At 39.7% G+C, this 22,118-nt stretch overlaps 1 protein-coding gene across 1 annotated transcript in view; it reads left to right on the forward strand.

Annotated features, from left to right (window-relative positions):
- LOC118403810 (prokineticin receptor 2-like) overlaps positions 1–22,118 on the forward strand; it is a 63,549-nt gene that overhangs the window by 21,192 nt on the left and 20,239 nt on the right. Inside the window, exon 2 of the mRNA XM_035802614.1 lies at positions 21,310–22,074. Coding sequence (XP_035658507.1) covers positions 21,626–22,074 — 449 coding nt within the window. The 5' untranslated portion in view covers positions 21,310–21,625. The remainder of the gene's footprint in view (positions 1–21,309; positions 22,075–22,118) is intronic.

The following is a 22,118-nucleotide window of genomic DNA, read 5'->3' on the forward strand; positions in this document are numbered from 1 at the left end:
AAAAAAAACAAAGCCCGAGTCGCGAACTAGCGGTACCGGGGTGAGGAGTATATCACCAGATAGTTTAATATTGGAGATAAAGGTGTTACTGGAGAGAAACTGCTGCTATCGAGAGAGTCCATAGCTTGCCATTCCGGTTAAAGAAGCTGTTGCTGTAAAAAGACCTTGAGACCGGTAAATGAATAGTATAGCGATCCGGGTTAGAGGAAATCCTGGTGTTGCGCTGAAAGTCGCTCACTTGACGGACATGTATAGGGTGAGATCATCAGAGCAATGGCCATTGAAGTACCAATAGAAAAGTGACAGGGAGGCAACGTTATGACTAAAAGAGAAAGAGAGTCCAGCTTTGGTGCGTACTAATAACCAATACTACGTCAGTCTACTGATGTCAGTCAGTCTATGCAGACATTGACACTACGCAATGACAATAGCCAGTAGTCAATGGCAACACAAATTCTCCGTTGAATGCGGTCTAATGTTTGTCAAACGTTACGTAATACAGAATGCACACGTGGTTGGAAAAGCTTAAGTTTTGAATACCGTAGGTGAATTCGGCCTGCTGCATATGCGATAGCCACAATGACAAAACGGTCGTCGTCCGGATGCTCAAGGGAGTATTGATTTGTATTTAGCATGCTCCCTAAACACTAATTGCATAGTCTTGGGAATTGGTGAGATCCTATCTGTTATATTACCTGCCAATTTAGTCCAGTGAAAATGGCATTTGTTGTCATTTATTCCCTGTTGCTCGATAAGATTACTTTATAGCCCCGGCCCCACTTACATGGGAATCCCTCACAGATTTTACATCCTTGTAGTCTATACAACTTTATGACCGTACCCTGCGTGCTAGATTCTATCGGAGCCCGGCAGAGACCCTGTTCGGCAGCTGAAGTAGAGCTTTCCGCCGGCATTGATTAGCATTCCGGGGAATAGTAATGTAGGAAGATAAAAATTCGGCTCAAGCTGCCTTTTTCCTCAATAAATCAAAGTCATTTGACAACTTGACCATTGCAAGGTAATGGGCTGTGGGTGATGGGAACTATTACTTTTTATTAGATTGTAGTTTATATAGTAATGATAGAAGTATTCTTTTAAGCTTTATAATAGGAAAGTTCCCTCGCTTTGAATCTTGTCTAGTGTTGAAAAATTCATTTTTCTTATGAGGTTTGATCGAACGACATTATACAAACACATCTCAAGCTACATGTTCAACATTACTAAGAAACGAGAAGAAGCCGAACAAATGTAATAGACTAGTTTTAGAATCCATGTTTTAGAAACCACGTGTACTGCATTACTACCTTTTGTATCTATATGCCTGTACTTAGCCCGATAGGGCATGAATGTGCAATAAAGGCTATTATTATTATTACTCAAGGAGATAGCGGTGAACATTAGTTTTGAAGTATGCAAGTTTGTTAACAGGAGGTTAACAGTTGTCTTCGAGAGAGTTCCATGGTTTGCCATTCCGGTTAAAGAAGCTGTTGCTGTAAAAAGACTTTGAGACCGGCAAATGAACAGTATAGCGATGCGGGTTTGAGGAAAACATAGTTTTGCTCTGAAAGGCTTTCACTTGACGGACATGTTTAGTGTAAGATCATCGGAGCAATGACCATGGAAGTACCAATAGAAAAGGGACAAGGATGCAAAAAGAGAATGAGGATCCAACTTTGGTGCGCACTAATAACTAATAGCCAATGCATATTTCCCGTTGAATTCGGTCTAATAATGTTTTTCAAGCGCTACTACAGAATGCGCACATGCTTGGAAACGCTAATGTTTTGACTATCTTAGGAAAATTCGGTCTGCTGTATGCTATATCCACATGGACCTGTTCGAAGGGTCATCGCCCTCATGTTATAGGAGGTATTGATTTGCGATTTGCAGTGTAACATGCTCCATAAACAGGCTAACTGCTGTCTATAAAATCACATGGTGTACCATGGTAAGAGGTCTTATCTCTTATTACCTGCCCATTTAGTCTCGATCAAGTCACTGTTGATGTCGCTAGATAATATTACTTGATAGCCCCACTTAGGAGACAATCCCTCACAAATTTGACTTCCTTGTAGTATAAAACTTAACGACCGTACCCTGCGTGCTAGATTCTAGCGAAGCCCGGCAGAGAATTTATTCGGCAGCTAAAGAAGGGCTTCCCGCCGGCCTTGATTAGCACTCCGGCGAATAATAGGTAGGAAGCTGTAAGTCGGCCCTAGCTGCCTTTTCATTTTACTGCACTTTTGGACACATTGTTCGCGCTGTAGCACTTTTATGTGTAGCTAAAAATGTGTTTTACAACTATGCAATTACTTTCAGATTTTTCATGTTTATAGGTCACAAAGGTAACACAATTGATGTCTTTGATAAATTGATGAATTTTATGGAGCACAATTGTAAGATATTTCTCATTACCTGCCCATTCAGTACAGTAAAAAATTGACATTTATTGTCATGAATTCCCAATTGCTCTATAAAATTACGTCATAGCCCTACTTAGAAGACAATTCCTCCCAAATTTTAAATCCTTGTAATACAAATTGAATGACCGTACCCTGCGTGCACGTGCTAGCTTCTAGTGGAGCCCGGCAGAGAATTTTTTCGCCGACTAAAGTATGGTTTCCCGCCGGCCTTGATTAGCACTCCGGGCAATGGAAGGTAGGAAGCTGTAAGTCGGCCCAAGCTGTCTTTTTATCGTACTGCACTTTTGGACACATTGTTCGCGCTGTGGCACTATTATGTGTAGCTAAAAATGTGTTTTACAACTATGCAATTACTTTCAGATTTTTTATGTTTATAGGTCCCAAAGGTAACACAATTGATGTCTTTGGAATTTTATGGAGCACAATTGTAAGATATTTCTCATTACCTGCCCATTCAGTACAGTAAAAAATTGACATTTATTGTCATGAATTCCCCATTGCTCTATAAAATTACTTCATAGCCCTACTTAGAAGACAATTCCTCCTAAATTTAAAATCCTTGTAATAAAATTTAAATGACCGTACCCTGCGTGCTAGCTTCTAGTGGAGCCCGGCAGAGAATTTTTTTTCGGCGACTAAAGTATGGTTTCCCGCCGGCCTTGATTAGCACTTCAGGCAATAAAAGATGGGAAGCTGTGAGTCGGCCCAAACTGACTTTTTATCTTACCGCTCTTTTTAACATGTTGCGCGCGCTATGGCACTTTTACATGTAGCAAAATGTGTTTTACAACGATGCAATTACTTTCAGATTGTTCATGTGTACAGGTCGTTAAGGTAACACTGTTGATGTCAGTCGTATGATAAAATTTATTTTGCATGAACGCCATGTGCGTGGTATAACATACCAGATTTCAAATAAACAGTACATCTACATATCCGAAAAGATCTATTTGATCCACTCACGCCTAGAAGGACACCTACTCTAGTGCACATACACTTCATTACGCCAAGGATGGTGGCTCTAACGTGCTTCGTTTTTGGTAAGCAGGCCCATACTTTGTTTTTAACTGGTTCGTTCAAAACAAGGCCATTTGGACACTTTAAGGCAATAAACTAGGTTGAGGCTTCGTGGTGGAAATGATTATGCAAGGAGATTGCGGTGAACATTTTGTTTTGAAAGCTAAAGGGTTTTAACAGGAGGGAAAGAGCTGTCATCTAGAGAGTTCTATAGTTGTTGTTGTTTTCAGTCGACGTCCGGGAAAGAAGCTGTTGCTGTAGAAGGGATTTGAGGTCGTTAATGTAACAGTATAGCGATGTTAGGTTGCGGAAAACAAGTGTGGCACTGAAAGGCTCTCATAAGTTTCTGCAGATAACGGACAGGGATGCAACGTGCGCCTGTCATAGATTTGTTCCAGCTTTGGTGTTAACTAATAGGCTATGCCCGTGCTTATATTCTCCTTCGAATGCGATCTAATGTTAATCAAACGCTAACACATGATGCACGTAGTCGGCAACACTAATGCATTGAAAAATTTTAGGAAAATCTGGTCTACTGTGGTAGTCACATGCATGGACCTCTTCAAAAGGCAAAGCCGTTATATTCCTGAAGTTAAAGGATGTTTTGATTTGATGAGTGTAACATGCTGTACATGCCCAAGCGATCACCTCTTCTTAGCGACCACCTGGCCATCACGACTGCTTTATGTCGGTCCTGAAAATATTCCCCTATTGACGTAAGCATTAAGCGACCTCTTTACAACGTCCACCTGACCATCGCGACCGCCTAAAATTGGGACTGAACCCCTGCTCATAACGACCGCGTCATTTTCAAATCTTGAAGTGTTATCGATTTTCAATGATAACTAGCACGATTTTGTGCATCGGGCATGTACGTCGTACGTCGATACTCTTCTAACTGACCAACTGGTAAAATCTACCGATTTTACCCGGTCCGCCTGGTGGTCGTCTTAGGCATGTTTGACTGTATATAATAAAGACTTATTACTGTCTTAGGAATTGGATGACGTGCCATTGTAAGAGATCTTATCCCCTATCTATCACCTGCCTATTCACTCCAATGAATATTGATATATGTTCTAATCAATTCCCCGTTACTCGACAAAACTTCTTGATTGCCCCACTTAGATGACAATCCTTCACAGATTTTACGTCCCTGAAGTATAAAACTTGACGAACGTACCCGGCGTACCAGATTGTATCGGAGCCCGGTAGAGAATTTGTTCGGTAGCCCCGACAGTTATTCCCGCCGACCTAGATTAGCACTCCGGGGAATAATAGTAGGTAGGAGGCTGTTGATCGGCCAAAGCTGCCTTTATATTTTACCACACTTTTGAACACACTGTCCGCGCAATGGTAATTCTAGCTGACAGTGTGTTTTACAATTATACATGTATATATTTTAGATTTATCATCGCGGAAAGGAACATGAAGTGATGCGAGTCGTATAATATATTGCATACCTGCAATATTGAGTATCACACTGAGTGTTTACTTTTTAGTATTTGGCACTAGCTGCATATCAGGACACGGATCTTCACAAAGCTAAGCATTCATTGTTTAAGGACTTATTGATTTGAATTGTAAAATGCTCTCTAAAGACTTATTGCTGTCTTGGGAGTTTTATGATGTACCAGTGTAAGAGTGTTGCCCTGTGTGGTTTGCCCCAACAAACTAGGGGGGTTGCACAGTACAAGAATAAGAACAAGAGATCCCATCTCTCATTATCTGCCCATTCAGTCCAGTAAAATTTGACATTTGTTGTCATTAATTCCCTGCTGCCCGATAAGATTACTTGATAGTTCCAATTATATGACAATCCCTCACAAATTTTACATCCTTGTCATATAAAACTTTATGATCCAAATGTTACCACACTTTTGCACGTATTGTGCACGCCAGAATCTAGCGAAGCATGGCAGAGAATTTGCTCGGAAGCCTATTTAGTTCTTCCCACCGGTTTAGATTAGCAATCCGGGACGTAGTAGGTAGAAAGCTGTTAATCGGTCCAAGCTGACTTTTTATGTCACCATACGTTTGAAGAAATTGTGCGCGGGGGTTGTCAAATGTTTTCAGACTCCATTACAAACTGTACGTTCTTGGAAACACTTAGCTGAATGCTTCAAAATATTGTATAGACAAATGGGGTCTGTTGTATGCGATAGCAACACAGACCATAAAACGGCTCAGCATTTATAGTCCCAGGACTTGTGGATTTGAAGTGTAACATGCTCTCTTAAGACTTGTTTATTGTCTTAAAATGGTACGGTGCTACATTTTAAGAGATTCCATCTCTTGATACCTACCCATTTAGTCCAGTAAAAATAGACATTTGTTGCTATCAAGTCCTCGTCACTCGATAAAATGGCTTGACAATCCCACTTAGATGACAAATCCTCAAAGACTTTACATTCTTTTAGTATATATAAATCAATAACGAACTCTGCGTGACTCCAGCGGAGCCCGGCGGAGAATTTGTTCGGCAGATCATTTAGTTCTTCCCGCCGACCTAGATTAGTACTCCTGGGAATGTCGGCCAAATCTGCCTTCTTGTCTTATCACACTTTCGGATGAATGTGTGGGGGGTGAAGTGGTACTTTTTATCTGACAATGTCAGTGTATTTTACAACAGTGCAGGTAGTGTTAGATTTATACATATAGGTAGGAATGGTACCCGAATTGATGCCAGTAGTTACATTTTTTTGCATACCTAATCTCCAAGCAGATCTTGCGGTGGTCTTAAACCAACGCATGATCTGCTTGGAGATTATTGCATACCCGCATCATGGCGTTACACACCAGGTTTGAAATAAACAGTACAAGCTACTTATGCTAACAAAATAACATGATTTATTCACACCGGGAAAGGCCCGTACTGTGTTCGGTAAGTGGCGTGATGTGTGGCTCATCTCAAGCAAGGGACCTCCATTAACACATATTCGAGGACGTCAATTACGGAAGCTATAGGTACTCCTTTTCAAATGAGTGAAAGTATTGACCAAGAGGCCTAGGGCACTACAATACACGTGCATCTAAGCATGAACACTGATCTCTACTTATTAACCTATTTTCTGTACTTATCTTAACATTCATCACGCCAAGGAAAGTTGCTCTAACGAGCTGCAGTCGTCTTTGATCCTTACGTGAGAAAGGACATCGACGCACTTGAAATGGTCAACAGGAGAGCGGCACGGTTCGTGACGAGTACCCACCGCAGGTCTGATGTTAGTGTTACTGCCCTCCTACAGGACCTGAAATGGCCGTCACTCCAGTCGCGACGTCAAAACGCACGACTCGTAATGATGTACAAGATTACCAACGGTCTTGTGGCCATCCCGCCTACTCGCATCACACCAGCACACATGAGCACCAGAGCCAACCACTCTCACAAATACCGAACCCTACGATGCAGGTGTGACACAGCAAAGTATGCCTACTACGCCAGGACAATTCCTGAATGGAACAACCTCTCCGACCACATTGTCGACAGCCCCTCACTGGACACTTTCAAGAACAGGTTGCTATCATCGCATACGTAGTCCAGCCGCTGCGCCTCCTCCATCCGCGTGATATTCCTATGGGAAGTTTGCGGATTACGAACTAGAGCTAGAACTAGAGCTGCAAAAATAATGATCTCACCTCCTCTACGGTAATGAAAGCAGAACCATACTGTGTTTTTAACGTGTTCGTTCAAAGCAAGGTCATTTGGTCACTTCAAGGCAATGAACTAAGGTGTTGGGTGGTAGGATTGATTATGCAAGGAGATAATGATTAATTGTTTTCAAGGCTTTGAGGTTGTTAAAAGGAGAGAAGTAGTTGGTATTGAGAGAGTTCTAAATCTTGGCAGTCCAGCTAAAGAAGCTGTTGTTGTATGATTTTGATATTGGTAATTGGGTATAGCGATCTGAGTTTGGGGAAAAACTTAAACTTTGCACTAAAAGCTTTCCAATGGAGGGATGATTAAGTACTGTGAGATCATAACAGCGATTGCCATCAAAGTACCTTAGAGTTCTCCCCAGAGGATGGAATAACGGAGGCCCTCAACTATACTTCTAGCCTAGCTCCACTATACTACTAGTGAAATTAAATGTGTTTCTTTCCTATTTTCTTGGTTAGTTTTGCTAGAATAAATGAAAATTCACAGATTTTTGTGTCAAGTGGCATCACTTTTCCAGTCGGCATTGTCTGCAAAAACTTGTGTATGGGCGATGATCAAAACAATAGTCGTTTTGCCTCTTCACAACAAAGGAATCACTATAACACATTATACTTGTTGTATTTGACACCCTCTGTCATGAAAAATGAATCCATTTCCATGAATTAAAGTGCAGTGCGTTGGTTCGTGTTATTTTTGCCAGCCCCTCCACTATAGTAAAAAAATTCTGGGGAGAACCTGTAAATAACGGGCCGGGATACAACGTCCCGCCTGTGAAAGAGGGGCCGCAGATTCGATGCTGATTGCCAATGGCCGTACAAACTTTTGAAAGCGGTCTAATATTAATTTTTTTTTCAAACTCCATTGCAAAATGTACGTGCTTGGAAACTCTTACGCATTAGAATATTGAAGGAAATCCGGTCTGTTGCATGCCATAGCCTCACGGACCTTCAAAAGGCTAAGCGTTTATAGTCCAAGGTCTTATTGATTTGAAGTGTAACATGCTCTCCAAAGACTTATAAAAAACTGTCTTGGGAATTATATGGTGTACCAGTGTAAGAGAGCCCATCTCTCATTATCTGCCTATTCAGTCCAGTAAAATTTGACATTTGTTGCCATCAACTCCACGTAGGTGTCCCGATAAGTTTACTTGATAGTCCCACTGCACTTAAAAGAAAGTCCCTCACAGCTTTTACATCCTTATAGTATAAAAATTAATGAACGAGTAATGCGTGCCATATGCATACGCTAGCAGAGCCTGGCAGAGAATTTGTTCGGCAACCCAAGTAGTTATTCCCGCCTTCCTAGATATGCATTTTGTATGTACGGATATGCTATTCGACCGAATTTGCTTATTTATTTTACCAGACCTTTGAACAAATTGCGCGCGCAGTGGTAATTTTAGTTGACAATTGTGTTTTACAGTTATGTCTTTGATTTATCATATTTGTATGGTGGAAAGGTACATGAATTGATGCGAGGCGCGAAATATATTGCATCGCCGCATCATTGAGTATCACACAAGGTGTGAAATGAATAGTACAAGCTGCATATTCGAACAGTTTTATCTTTATTTACCGATACTGGGAAAGACTGCTACTCTTTTCGATATGTCTGGTGGCTTCAAGGTGTGGCTCTCCTTAAACTTAGTACCTTCTTTTAACGTCCTATCCGAGGACGTCCTTTGTTGAAGCCATCGGTACTCCTTTTCAAATGCGGAAAGTGAGGAGAGTAATACGAAGTGTCTTTCACAAAGGTACATCGTCGCAGTATATAAGTACTAGAACCCATGCCCCAGACCTTTGAGCGAAACACTATCTGCCGTTACGCTACGTGACTCTACGCTATGCAGCAGTTTAGTTGTTATCATGGAACGTACTACAAAGCCGATTTCGTCAATGGTTGAAGAAAAAAAGTGTAGTTCTAAGAGTATTTATACAAAGGCTTTGAATTGAGATGTTAATAGGGTTGAACCGCATTTTAGATAGTCGAATATGAAAGAAACCCTCAATTAGAATAGTGTAATATCAGTCTCATGCTGTAGAATACTAGTATTGTTCGAGCCTTGCGCCTTGCCAACGGATGGCTTGCAATCTGTTCTATAAAATGCGATTATTACTGGAAAGATGATTGCGAGCGAAATGGATTACCAAAGTCACTGTATTCATCAGGAGGTGAGCCGTATCTAATCTTTACAGACAAATTTAATCAAAATCTCATTACTCCATTGGTCAACCCAATGACATAGCTCCTGGTGGCATTACGGTATGAATCCCGTGAGGTGCACTCTAACTGCACTTGCGTCACGTTGCGTCACTGCGGGGTTCGAAAGATGCTCAGATAATTTTAGAAATAAAGAACGAATTTTCTTACTTTTTTTTGTATTTTGTCATCTCCAAAGTCATACTTTAACGTGTTACGTAATATCTGAAATATGAAAAATCGGAGAAAATAACAAAATAGTGTCACAGTGCGCGAACCCCACTGTGACAAGTGCAGCGAGAGCGCACCTGTAGTTACAAGTAAGTTCACGGTTCCGAGTACGCATGTGCGGTGACAGGAATTGTGGGTAATATTTTGAAGGTGGAGGCTTGTAAAAGGTTCTCCTCTCGACCATTGTCTAACTTGCACAACAATATCCAGACGCTCTATATCAAGTAGACGACTTTTAGGGGCCAAACCTTTTAATTTTAATTGGTACGCTTGCACCAGAATGGCGTTCCCAGATCTACGCTCGTAGGAGGGTGTCATCTAGCCTCCATAGCATGCTCTTTGATGCCTTTTTTGGCCCATTATACACTTTTGCTGGCCTCCGCCGGGCCGGTAATCAGAAAAGGCCAACAATCAGCGACTCAGTACTAAAAGAAAAAGTTTATTATGCGCCAAGAAAGTCCGCAGACAGTCTGCTATGGAGGCTAGGTGACATCAATGTAACGAAATCAACGTGGTCTAATAAGGGTCCGTCTTCATCTGGGCTATGACGTCAATTATATTGCTGGTATCTATCTATTGGTTGGTTAGTATGCTACACTGGAAGCTAGAAATTTTAAACTAAAAATGAGCGTCACGTTGATCACCAGGGGATACTCATAACTGAACATTAAGAAAGCTTTACACGGTCTCCGAGGCAGTTGAAGCAAAGAAGAGTTAACGTAGGGGGACAGCGTGGGTGTCTTAAGGCAGTATTGATTCTGATAGTGATGACAGTTTCTAGGTAATGTTGCGTAAATCCGATGACCTATATAGCAATTTCAGTGACACAGTCATTTTTCTCTGTCATATAGAGGCTGTGCCACAGCAAGTAAATTTCATGGATGACATCGGCGCTCTTTTCGCCTGGTTTCAGAAAAAAAAAGCATTTTTTCCTCTTCAGGGATGGTCAGATAGACCAAAATAGGCATTGGGTGATTCGAATCAACCACGCACATCACTTTTACTACACTAGTTTACTTCTTTATACAGGAATGTATGCATTGTTAGTTGTGATGCCACGTTTTGTCATTTCAAATCTTGTTATGACATTTATGGTGTCTATTTACCTCCATGAAATGTAATGGAATGGAGGTTATATTTTACCCTGTGTTTGTGTGTCTGTCTCTGTGTGTGTGTGTAAACAAGATAACTCAAGAACGGTTGGATGGATTGGTTTTATACTTGGTGTGTTCGTAGGGTGTGGTAAAAGCTGGAAATGATTAGATTTTGGGCCCGATAGTGGCTCCCCTTGGTACTGCAGCGCAACTTCTGGTTTTGCTATTTTGGTGTTCTGAACATGCTATGGTCACGACTTTTGAGTATTAGATAGCTCTTGTGCTCAGGAAGAAGTGACTTAAGTTTGGGTCCCCTAGCGTCTAGTTTAAGGATAGCAGGGGCATTTTTGTCAAAAACTTCTGAAGAGGATAACTCAAGAAGGGAACAACGGATTTTCATAATTTTTGGTATGTAGGCACCTCAGACAATGTTGTACAAAATGAAATACTAATTATGCAAAACAGGAGCAAATTTGCATAATTAATGACAACATTCAATCATAGCAGTTTTTTCCATGTATCTCTTGTCTTGGGCGTGATATGGTCTTGAAATTTAGGTGGGAGATAGCTTTCAGTGTCATGACAAAGTTGATTAAGTTTCAGCCCCTTAACATTTAATTTGGGAACTGCAGGCGCGTTTTTGTCAAGACATTCCGAAGAGGATAACTGCAGAAACGATTGACGGATTAGCATCATATTAGGCATGCGGGTACCTTAGGCAAAGATGTTCATAATGATATACATGTAATGCAAGTGAGGACTTAATTTGCATAATTAATGAGAAATTGTATATTTCCATTGTTTGCAATAACTGGACTTCAATAAATGTAACACATGTTAATTATGATAGGTGGAATATAAGCAGATACCAAATATGGTAATGAGGAACTTATTTGCATAATTTATGTAGTAATTGCAAAACCGCTTTATGATTAATAATGGGACTTTTATAATTGTGACATGTGCACGTTTGTCAATGATGAACAACACAATGCATAAATTATGTTAATGCCTTAGTCAATTGCATGAAATTTACGAAAGCTCTAAATTTTCATGGAGGTATGAGGTCGCCGAACTCTAGTTTGAAAATTCAACCATCCTGTTTTTTTTCCTGTATGAGGTCAGCAAAGCAAATGCTAAAGAAGTACCTAAAAATAGACAGGGATGCAACTTTCCACCTAAGGAATTGGGTCCAGATGTGATGCTGATTGCCGATAGCTGTACAAGTTCTCCTTTCAAAGCGGTTTAATGTTTTTTTAGGCCTCAAATATTGCAGACTGCATGTTTTTGGAAACGCTTAGCTAAATGCTTCAAATATTGTAGGAAAATACGGTCTGTTTCATGCGATAGCCACACAGACCTTCAAAAAGCTAAGCACATATGATTCAAGGACTTAATATTGATTTGAAGTGTAACATGCTCTCTAAACTAAAGACTTATTGCTGTCTCGTGACTTGTATGGTGTACCATTGTAAGAAATCCCATCGCTCATTACCTTCCCAATCAGTCCAGTAAAAGTCGACATTCTTGGTCATCGATTCTCCGTTGCTCCATAAAATTACTTGATAGTCCCACTTAGATGACAATCCCTTACATATTTTACACCTTTGTTGCAGTATAAATCTTATTGAACGAATACTACGTGCCGGACCCCAGCGGCACCGGTAGAGGATTTGTTCGGTGGCCCATTTAGTTATTTCCGCAGGCCTAAATTAGCATTCCGGGGATTTGTATGTACGGAGTTGTTACACGTGTAATGACAAAATGTACTTAATGCGAGCTAATAATGCCCCAAATATTTGCGTTGTTCACATTTCTTTGCGAGGCTTGGAACGTATTGATCACTGAATCATGAACAATGTAGAGGGCCCTTCAATTCACAATGCATTTAAGTGTGAACATAAACATGTATCGTCTTAGCCTATTTTCATCAATAACATCCATAGCGCCGAGGCAGGTGGTTCTACCGAGCAATAAACTTTAAATTATCTCACTTCGTCTTAGGTAAGTGGATCTACACTGTGCGTTTAACGTGTTCGTTCAAAACAAACTCATATGACCATGCTGCAATATAATGAACTGACGCGATGGGTGGTGGAACTTGTCATGCAAGGAGATAGCAGTGAACATTGGTTTTGAAGGATAAATTATAATATATAAAGCAGGAGCGAAACCATCAAAGTTTTGCAGTCTAAGGAATCACGTGCACCAGCCCATTCGGTCAAGTAAAAATAGACATATGTTGTCATTAATTCCCCGTTGCTCTATAAACTTACCAGGCAGTCCCACTTAGATGGCAATCCCTCACAGATTTGACATCCTTGTATCGTAAAGATTAATGAACGCACTCTGCGTGACAAGCTCTAACGGATCCCAGAAGAGAATCTTTCGGGAGCCCAAGTATTCCCTCCGGCCGGTCCAGATTGGCTCTCCGAGGAATAGTAGGTGGAAATCTGTAAGTCAGCCCGAGCTGCCTTTTTATTTTGTCACGCTTTGGGGCGAATTGTGGGCGGTTTGGCAATTTTAGCTAACAATTTGTTTTACAATAATGCATGTAAGTACATCGGAAAGTTCTCGGAATGATGCCGGAAATATATTGCATATCCAACTTTTAGCTTAACACAACAGGTTTGAAGTTACCTGTACAAGCTGCTTATGTGGACAAACATATTTGATCCACTCTCACCGGAAAAGGCCCCTACTCTCTTTGGTAAGATATGCAATACAGCTCTCCTCAAACACTGGACCTCCAGTTGATGTCCTATCCGAGGTATCACGTTGAAGAGCAGGTCTTTATCCTAACTATGAATTAATATGGAAAAGAGAGGAAGACTTTAAATGAACAGATTTACATAAGGTTAAGAATATGATATGATAGGAATCAATAGCAGTCATATAGCAAATAGACGTAAAAATACATAGTTAGAACCGAAAATAGCATATGCTTGTCGATAAACGATTGCCATGGCAGCACAAAAGAAATGGAAAAAAAAATTCCAAACTTTGTTAAATTGTTTTCAACTAAATTTAAGGAGAACCTAATTAATGAGAACCAACTTAAGTGGCTCTAGTGTAAGCCGTTCTGGCGTTATACGACATTAAATTTGTCGCAGGCTTCAAAAGCCCAATGTCTTTGTCCCGGTCTGAGTAGGTTTAAGATGCTACAAAATGCGATTTATCACTGACGAGATGCTCCTGAACGAAACAGATTGCCGAAGTCACCGTATTCATCAGGCGGCAATTCATATTCAGTCTTCAGAGACAAATCTAATCAAGGTCTGATAACTCCATTGGTCAGCCAAATGACACGAAAGGCAATACGGTATTAATTTCATAGCAGACCACAGTTTTCGGCCTTGGGGATCTATAAAGGGAAGGGCCACAAGGTGACTGGCTACAACGCGGAAAATCATATTAACAGTTTCTTTCCGTTAAAGGTAGTATCTAACTGCACTTGGGGCACCGATGTGGCACTGGTGGGTTCGAACGATTACTTAACGAATTTCAGAGATTAAGAACGAATTTACTTACGTTTTTTTGTATTTTGTTGTCTTCTGAGTCATACTTATACGGCCCAGTATCTAAATAATAGAAAATCGGTGAAAATGACACAACAGTGCCGCGGTGAACGAACCCCGCAATGCCTCACCGATGCCCCTAGTGCAGTGAGATACCACCTTTACTAAGAGGAGTCCGTTTCTGCCGCAGCATCTGGGCTATGACGTCAATTGCTGGTACTCTATTGGTTGATTAATTTGCTGCACAGGCAGCTATACAGAACCCATTCCAAGTCAACACAAGCGTTGCCATAGCTACCCTTAATTAATGTTTTGAATTCTTTGTAATCATATGCCTAGGAGATTTGATCCTTTGTCAATATTTTGGACTCTAAATATTTCTCTAGGTGTGTAAAACTTTGGAGATATTTATGTGGATGAATAGCATACTTCTAAAGGTCTATAACGGCAACAGAATTTTTCATTTCTACCATCTTAAGGATTTTGTATGCATTTGTGTATGGGTCAGCAACTGGGAAGAAAGCAATTTGCAATATGGTTGGGTGTCATACAACAATTGCCTCCCATAAAGGATACATCTGTGAAATTTAAAAAATATAAACAATATAAGAAAGACAATATGGGCTTACTCTTATACGGCAATAAACTATATCTGCTTTTTCACAGATATCTGTACATATTTCTACAAGTAAAAATTTGGCGCAGATGTTGAAAATCGTTGCAAGTTAAGACATTTTTGAACGGTCACTTTCAAAGGATTCAAATACATTCAAATTTCCAAGTTCATTTTTTAAAAAGAATTACGAATATTGTGCCTTAGATATTCTTTTCCTCAGAACATTTTTGAATTATTACAAATCTTGTCGTAAAACCTTTATGGTGACATGGAATGGACTCTACACTACTAAAAATGAGCGTCACGTTGACCACCAGGGATACTCATAACTTCACCTTCAGAAAGCTTTACACGTAGATCTCTGAGGCTGTTGAAGCAAAGAAAAGTTAACTGTGGGTGGACAGCGTGGGTATCTTCAAGCAGTATTGATTTAAATACTGATGACAGTTTTCCGTAATGTAGCGTAAATCCTATGACCTATAAGACAATTTCAGTGACACAGTGATGTATTTATCTGTCATAGAGGTTATCATAAAGGTTAGACTGTGGTCTAGTTCCCACGATTATAATGTATGTCTCGTACGCAAGAAGGCTGTCAACGTTACTCAAGCGACCTGATATATTTTGAAAACGGTCCGACGCAGCAATTATCTTGTAACAGAGTAAAATGAGTAGTTCTATGTAGCCTCCGTTGCAGTCTTCGAACGGGGCTGAATTTTATTTGGGGGTGGGGGTGGGGTTGGGGTGCTGGTGGGTCACGATTTTCAACGTTAGCTAGGTTCTCTTGTGCCGGGAAAGGGAGTTTGTAGAGGAAGGGAGTTTGCTTTGAAAGTTTCGCGCCGTCTGGTTGCAGCGTATGCTAAGTTCTATGGATATTCATGTAAAAACTATGGCTTAATATGTTAAAGAGACAAAGACAAATTTTAGCTCTATATATAACAAACACATGTTAGACAAGCATGATACATTGTCTTGTGCTGTTGAATATATTTCACGCCTTACGCCTCCTGAACAAATTGCCTATGAAAAATAATTTATTCGACAAAATGCGATTATCACTGGCCAGATGCTTCTGAAAGGAATAGATTGCCGAAGGCATTGTATTTATCAGGCGTCGTCTTTAGAGACAGATTTAATCAAAATCTGATTACTCCATTGGTCAACCCGATGACACGAAGTCTTCAGGCAATTCTGGCTCAGGTCCCAGAATTCTGACAGAATCCCCAGAATTCTGCACAATTGGCTTTCTTCAAGGATACATCTTATTACAACCTATATATTCATTTTCCTTTGATATATCATACCTACAAATATTCATCTAATTAATCTATTTTGAAATTATTTAAGTTTTCTGGATTTAAAGTGTTCGTCTGGATTTATACTGTTGCCTGTTTATTTTGTTCAGAATCTGTTTCTTTAAAGAACTTTTGGTTTGGATTGAAATTCTGCAGATACATAGGAAAAATCGGTGTCCACTGTTTAAAAATTAAAAAAAGGACAACACTACAACACACCAGCCAATTAGAGACAGTACCCAATATGCTTTATGATATACAGAATGCATTTATGATAAAAAAACTTAAGTATGATAAATTGTACAATATTATTACATTTACAAGTGATACAAGATTATCACATACAACGAGTTCTTCAATATGACAATATGTCACTAGCAAGCCATGTTCATATATCTACCTAATAGTATGTCAACCCTTTTCTATTAGACTCTCCTAAAACTTGGCAGTGTAATAAATTCCTGAAAAAATTACTGTTCTATATGGTTAATATGCATGATGGGATTGTCTTTAAATGTTTATAAAATAGACCTTTTTTAAGTTGCTAGATATTATCAATGGTTTAATGACCATGTACAAGTTACTGTAATAGCTACATGTTACAATTGTGCCGCAATTTGCATTGAGTATCCCTGTCTAATTGGTATGGAGCCCCTGAAGCTCTTGAAATATAACCCTATACTTTGTCTACCTACTTCAATCGTGTCTTAGCAAAGTTTTGAGGCATTGAAGTCGAAATAGAATGTCTTTAACTGTCAATCATGTCGCCGGGGTGCTACCGTACACTGGCATTTGATTGGCGCGTTTACAAGATTTGTTTATGACGTTCGTGGCATAGTCGTTGATTTGCGTCAAAGCGAATTAGAATGTCGTTAACTGTCAATCATGTCACCGGGGTGCTACCGTACACTGACATTTGATTGGCACGTTTATATATAGGATTTGTTTATAACGTTGGCGGCAAAGTCATTAATATGCGTCAAAGCTTGACACGACTTTAAAAAGGATCTTTGTGGCGAGCGCTTAAAAGCCATTAGTGCGTTTTAAGTAATACCCATAAATACACCCAAAATAGCAGTTCAAGTTCGAAACGAAGCAACGTTGGGCTGAATGTGGATTCTTTTGTTTTTGACAAATATCTAGATTTGTTTAAAAATCGACAACAAAGACGCACCATGGAGTTTAAAATAAATAATGTGACATAAAGTGTGAATTGCGCTTAATTGCGACATCCATTTGCAAAGTGGCACAAACTAGCGGGCGCAATTTGCCACCAAAATTATGACTTTTTTTTTTAATTTTGAAAATCTGTAAATATACAAAATATCGCGATTCCCAAAATGGGCGCAAAATTATTCAAAATAAATATCTCACAATACCTTGCATATGGACATAGTACTTTCAATCACTGCAAATCTCTTCTTGGTGCAGTTTTAACAGTTGTACATTTTTTTTACTTCTGTGACTAATGGTAACACTGCGATTTCCAATAACCTGCTTATCTGGGCTTCATATGCAAAAAATTTGACAACCAATTGGCCCCTGCAGTTACAAAATAAGCCGCTAGGGGACCAAAACCTCTCGGCCCCAAGAGCTATCTACCGCTCAAATATCACGACCACAGCATATCCAGTACTCAAGATATCAAAACAGGAAGTTTCGATGCAGTAACGTAACAAGTTGCTAGGGGGCCAAAAATCTAATCGTTTTCAGGTCTCATCAAGACCTACCTACATACTGAATATCAATACAATCCATCTAAGCGCTTTCGAGTTATGTTGGTCTTCTACAAACAATCACACACACACACAAAAAAACGCTACCGAAAATATAACCTTCTTACCGAAGGTAATAATGCGTCGCATGTCAGTGAGACTGACAGCAAGGATAAATTCGCAAAAAAATTGCCATTGGCGGTCTTTTCTTGCGCAATTTGATGCAATTCAATGAGATACTTTCTCACATGCATAACAGATATATAATTTTAAAGAGGATAATGAATATGCAAACCACAACTAGATGTCTCCAGGGTCAGGTAATTCTGGCTCGGTTCCCAGAATTCTGAAAATTGACTTTGTCCCTGGAGACAAGCAACTTATCAAAGCCCACATATACATCCCCTTTAATTTATATCGTACTTCAAATATTAGTTCATTTGATTACTATAATTCATAATATCATAGTAATTTTCAGTATAGAGGTTTTCCGGAATTAAACTGTATGCCCTCAATTATACAATACCCTAGTCTGTTTTTATAAAGAGCAATGCGACGGTATTACGCCTTGTTAATGATCTGTAACTACATTAGCTGTGAAAATGTCGGTCATTCACTTATAACCTTTACAATGCTTCTTCGTATTCACTTAGTTGCTGTCTAAAGATCACTATGAATTCCCATTCAAAGTCAACAATAATACACTAAGCCATCAGTCTGTCAGATAGCTGTAGCATAAAATCATTCCATATTCAGCAGCTTTTGCAAACTTTATATCCTGAGTATGAGGTGTTATATATCCCGGGGTATCGAATTTAAGTAACGATATCTCTCGGCCTTTAAGATAAAAGCTGTCTGAAAGGCTAAACTGTCTTAGGCCAGAACAAGTAAATTTATGGATGGCATCCTACGCAGGGTGCATAAATAATAAGAAAAAGAAACAAGATAGCTAAATCAGAAAAAAATAACACTATAACAAAATTTGTGACAAAACGTGGCATCACAACTAACAAAAAAAGGCGTTCATTCCTGTATTAAAGAAATCAACTAGTGTATCAAAAGTGATTCTAGTGTGGTACACTGGTATCACTTGCCAAGCTGGCAACTACATTCATGGCTTTCATATTTGATGGAACTTTTACAACTATCAGTAGCCACTATTGTCATGTCTACCTCCATAGTGACACTTCTACAAGTATGATTATTAGGCTACAACACAACATATTTGCCTATTTTGGTCTATCTGACCATACCCAAAGAAGAAAAAAAATGAGCGCACTGATGTCATCCATAGAATTTACTTGCTGTGACCTTACCAAGAAACTCCTTACTAAAATATGACAAAAAGATTTCGAAAGGTAAAAATTCTTCTATCAATGTATTTCCAGAGCTTATAAGGCCTGAAATCACACCATATCACAGTAACACCACCTTTAAGACCTTTGAAACTAATACCGCTAAAATGCACAGCTGCCTTACCGAGAAATTGATTCAAGCGCTTCAAGAAGTGAGAATTCTAATAAAACTTACCGACCTTGTTATGTCAGAGCTCATAGAATTTCAAAATATGGCGTATCATAGTAACAAGGCCTTTCAAACCTTTGAAATTTAACTCCCTGTTTTCTAATTAATTCCTTACTCAAAGAGTGCTGAAAATTCTTTGAAATATAATGAGCCTTGTTTGACCGTTTCTAAATGTGCAAATACTAAAATAGGATATACAAGTAAAAAGTCTCAACCACACACACAAACAAACGCTACCGAAAATATAACCTTCTTAGCAAGGGTAATAATGCGTCTCACGTCAAATTGTCATTGGCAGCCTCGTCTAGCTCAATTTGCAGTTCAATGAGATACCTGCTTAACACTTCGAATTTTTTTAATAGGCATAACAGATATAAAGCTTTAAAGAGTGAATATGCAGACCGCAACTAAATGTCTCCAGGGTCATGTAATTCTGGCTCAGCTCCCAGAATTCTGAAAATTGACTTTGTCCCTGGAGACAAGCAACTAATTCTACCCTCATATTCATCCCCTTTAATATATATCATACTTTAAATATTAGTTCATTTGATTACTATTATTCAAAATAATGACTTTTTCCGGAATTAAACTGGATGCCCTCAATTATACAATACCCTAGTCTGTTTTTCTGAAGAGCAATGCGACGGTATTACGCCTTTTTAATGATCTGTAACTATATTGTCTGGGAAAATGTCGGTCATTCACTTATAACCTTCACAATGCTTCTTCGTATTCGCTTACTTGCTGTCTAAAGATCACTATAGATTCCCATTCAAAGTCAACAATGATACACTAAGCTTTCCGTCTGTCAGATAGCTTTAGCATAAAATCATGCCGTATTCAGCAGCTTTTGCAAACTTCATGTACTTGGTAGGAGGTGTTATACATCGCGGATTAAGATGAAAGCTGTCTGAAAGGCAAAACTGCCTTAGGCCACAGCAAGTAAATTTTATGGTTGACGTCCTATGCAGAGTTCAAAAATAATGCGAAGAAAATGAGTCAAAAACAAAATAGACACCATAACAAAATTTGAAATGACAAAACGTGGCATAACAACAAACATTGTATTCATTTCTGTATCAAATAAGTGAACCAGTGCTGTAAAATTGATGCTAGTGTGGTACAGTAGTACTGGTATCACTTGCCAAGCTGGCAACTACATTCATGGATGCCATATTTGATGGCACTCCTACAACTATGCAGTAGCCACTTTAGCCATGGCTATCTGCCTAGTGTCACTTCTCCAAGTATGATTATTGAATGAATGAATTAAAACTTTATTTATACTGGTAATGCCCTGTCTGCCATTGGCTAAATTAGGCTACAACACAACATGTTTGCCTGTTTTGGTTTATCTGACCATCCCCCTTACCAAGAAACTTCGAAAGGTAAAATGTTTGCTTATATAGTTTACCAAGGGTTTTCCAGAGCTCGTAAGGCTTGTCATATCATAGTAACACGCCCCTCAGGCCTTTGAAAATAATCTCGCTCGAAATATCACAACTGCCTTACCAAGAAATTGATTCAAGCGTTTCAAAATTCTAAGAAAAATTTAACAGCCTTTTTTGTCAGAGCTCAAAAAAAACACGGCGTATCATAGTAACAACGCCTTTCAAACCTTTGAAATTAAACTCACTGTTTTCTAAGAAATTCCTTACGCAAGAAGCGTTTCAAAAGGTGAGAATTCTATTAAACATAACGGACCTGGTTTCACTGTTTCTAAATGTGTACATGCTCAAAAATCATAAACGGGAAAAGTATCCAACTTTGTTACATACTTTCGACAGCATGTTTATGAAAAAAACAGCTTTTCATAGTGTGAACCAATATCGAGCTTTTGCTCTTATAATCATTGGAATAATCACTGCTGATAGTTTTCGGTACTCCACTGAAGGTGCCAAACATGATAGAAGACGACGATCTACGATTTAGGATCCTGATATCGACAATTATTTTTTCTGTGACTTTTAATCTCTAATAAAGAAATAATGATTTATTTCCTTTGCCGTTTATTTGCAGGATAGCTTGAGAGTCTGTCGCTAGTAAGAAAAAGGCCGATTACCTGCAGCATCTGGGCAATGACGTCAATCAACACCTGGTACTCCATTGGCTGACTAATATGCGTTGGCACCCTTGATTGGCTCAAAGGGAGCCTACCCTTGAGAGGCTCTGCACAGAGAGCCATACACCACCAGAGGATACTCTCTACGAGCGCTTCTTCAACCGTTCGTCCGATATGCATCGGTAGTTTTGATACCCATGTAGTTGTCGCTGGACATGTTGCTAGCAAAGTAGAGGGACGTTTTATTCCGTCCTATAGATTGACAAGAGAAAGATGTCGGCTGCAATGAACTCCTCTTTGAGTGACATCCTAGACAGCTACGACGATGATCAGGACTTTGAAAACTACAACCAGCTGGCCACGAACTCTAGCAGCGGGTTCGGGCCGTCAGAAGTGGTTGGTGCACCGATGGCGTCCAGGGTGATCCTCGGCATCATCTACACCTCAACTATGATAGTATGTGGGGTAGGGAATCTGCTGTTGCTCATCGTCATCGCCACCTACAAGAAGATGCGGACCATAACGAACGCTTTGATAGCGAATCTGGCGCTATCGGACTTTATTCTGGCTGTGGTCTGCATACCGTTCATCATGGACTACTACATCGTGCGGCCGGACCGGACATGGGCGTACGGCGACGCTTTCTGCGCCGTGGTCAACTACATCCGCATGGCGTCTCTCTACGTCTCGACCAACGCCCTTCTGGTCATCGCCGTGGACAGGTAGAGAATTTTTTTTTAGATTTATCTCTTAATGTTGCGTTAGA

This window comes from Branchiostoma floridae, chromosome 16, assembly GCF_000003815.2.
Source record: "Branchiostoma floridae strain S238N-H82 chromosome 16, Bfl_VNyyK, whole genome shotgun sequence".
NCBI classification, from domain to species: Eukaryota; Metazoa; Chordata; class Leptocardii; order Amphioxiformes; family Branchiostomatidae; genus Branchiostoma; species Branchiostoma floridae.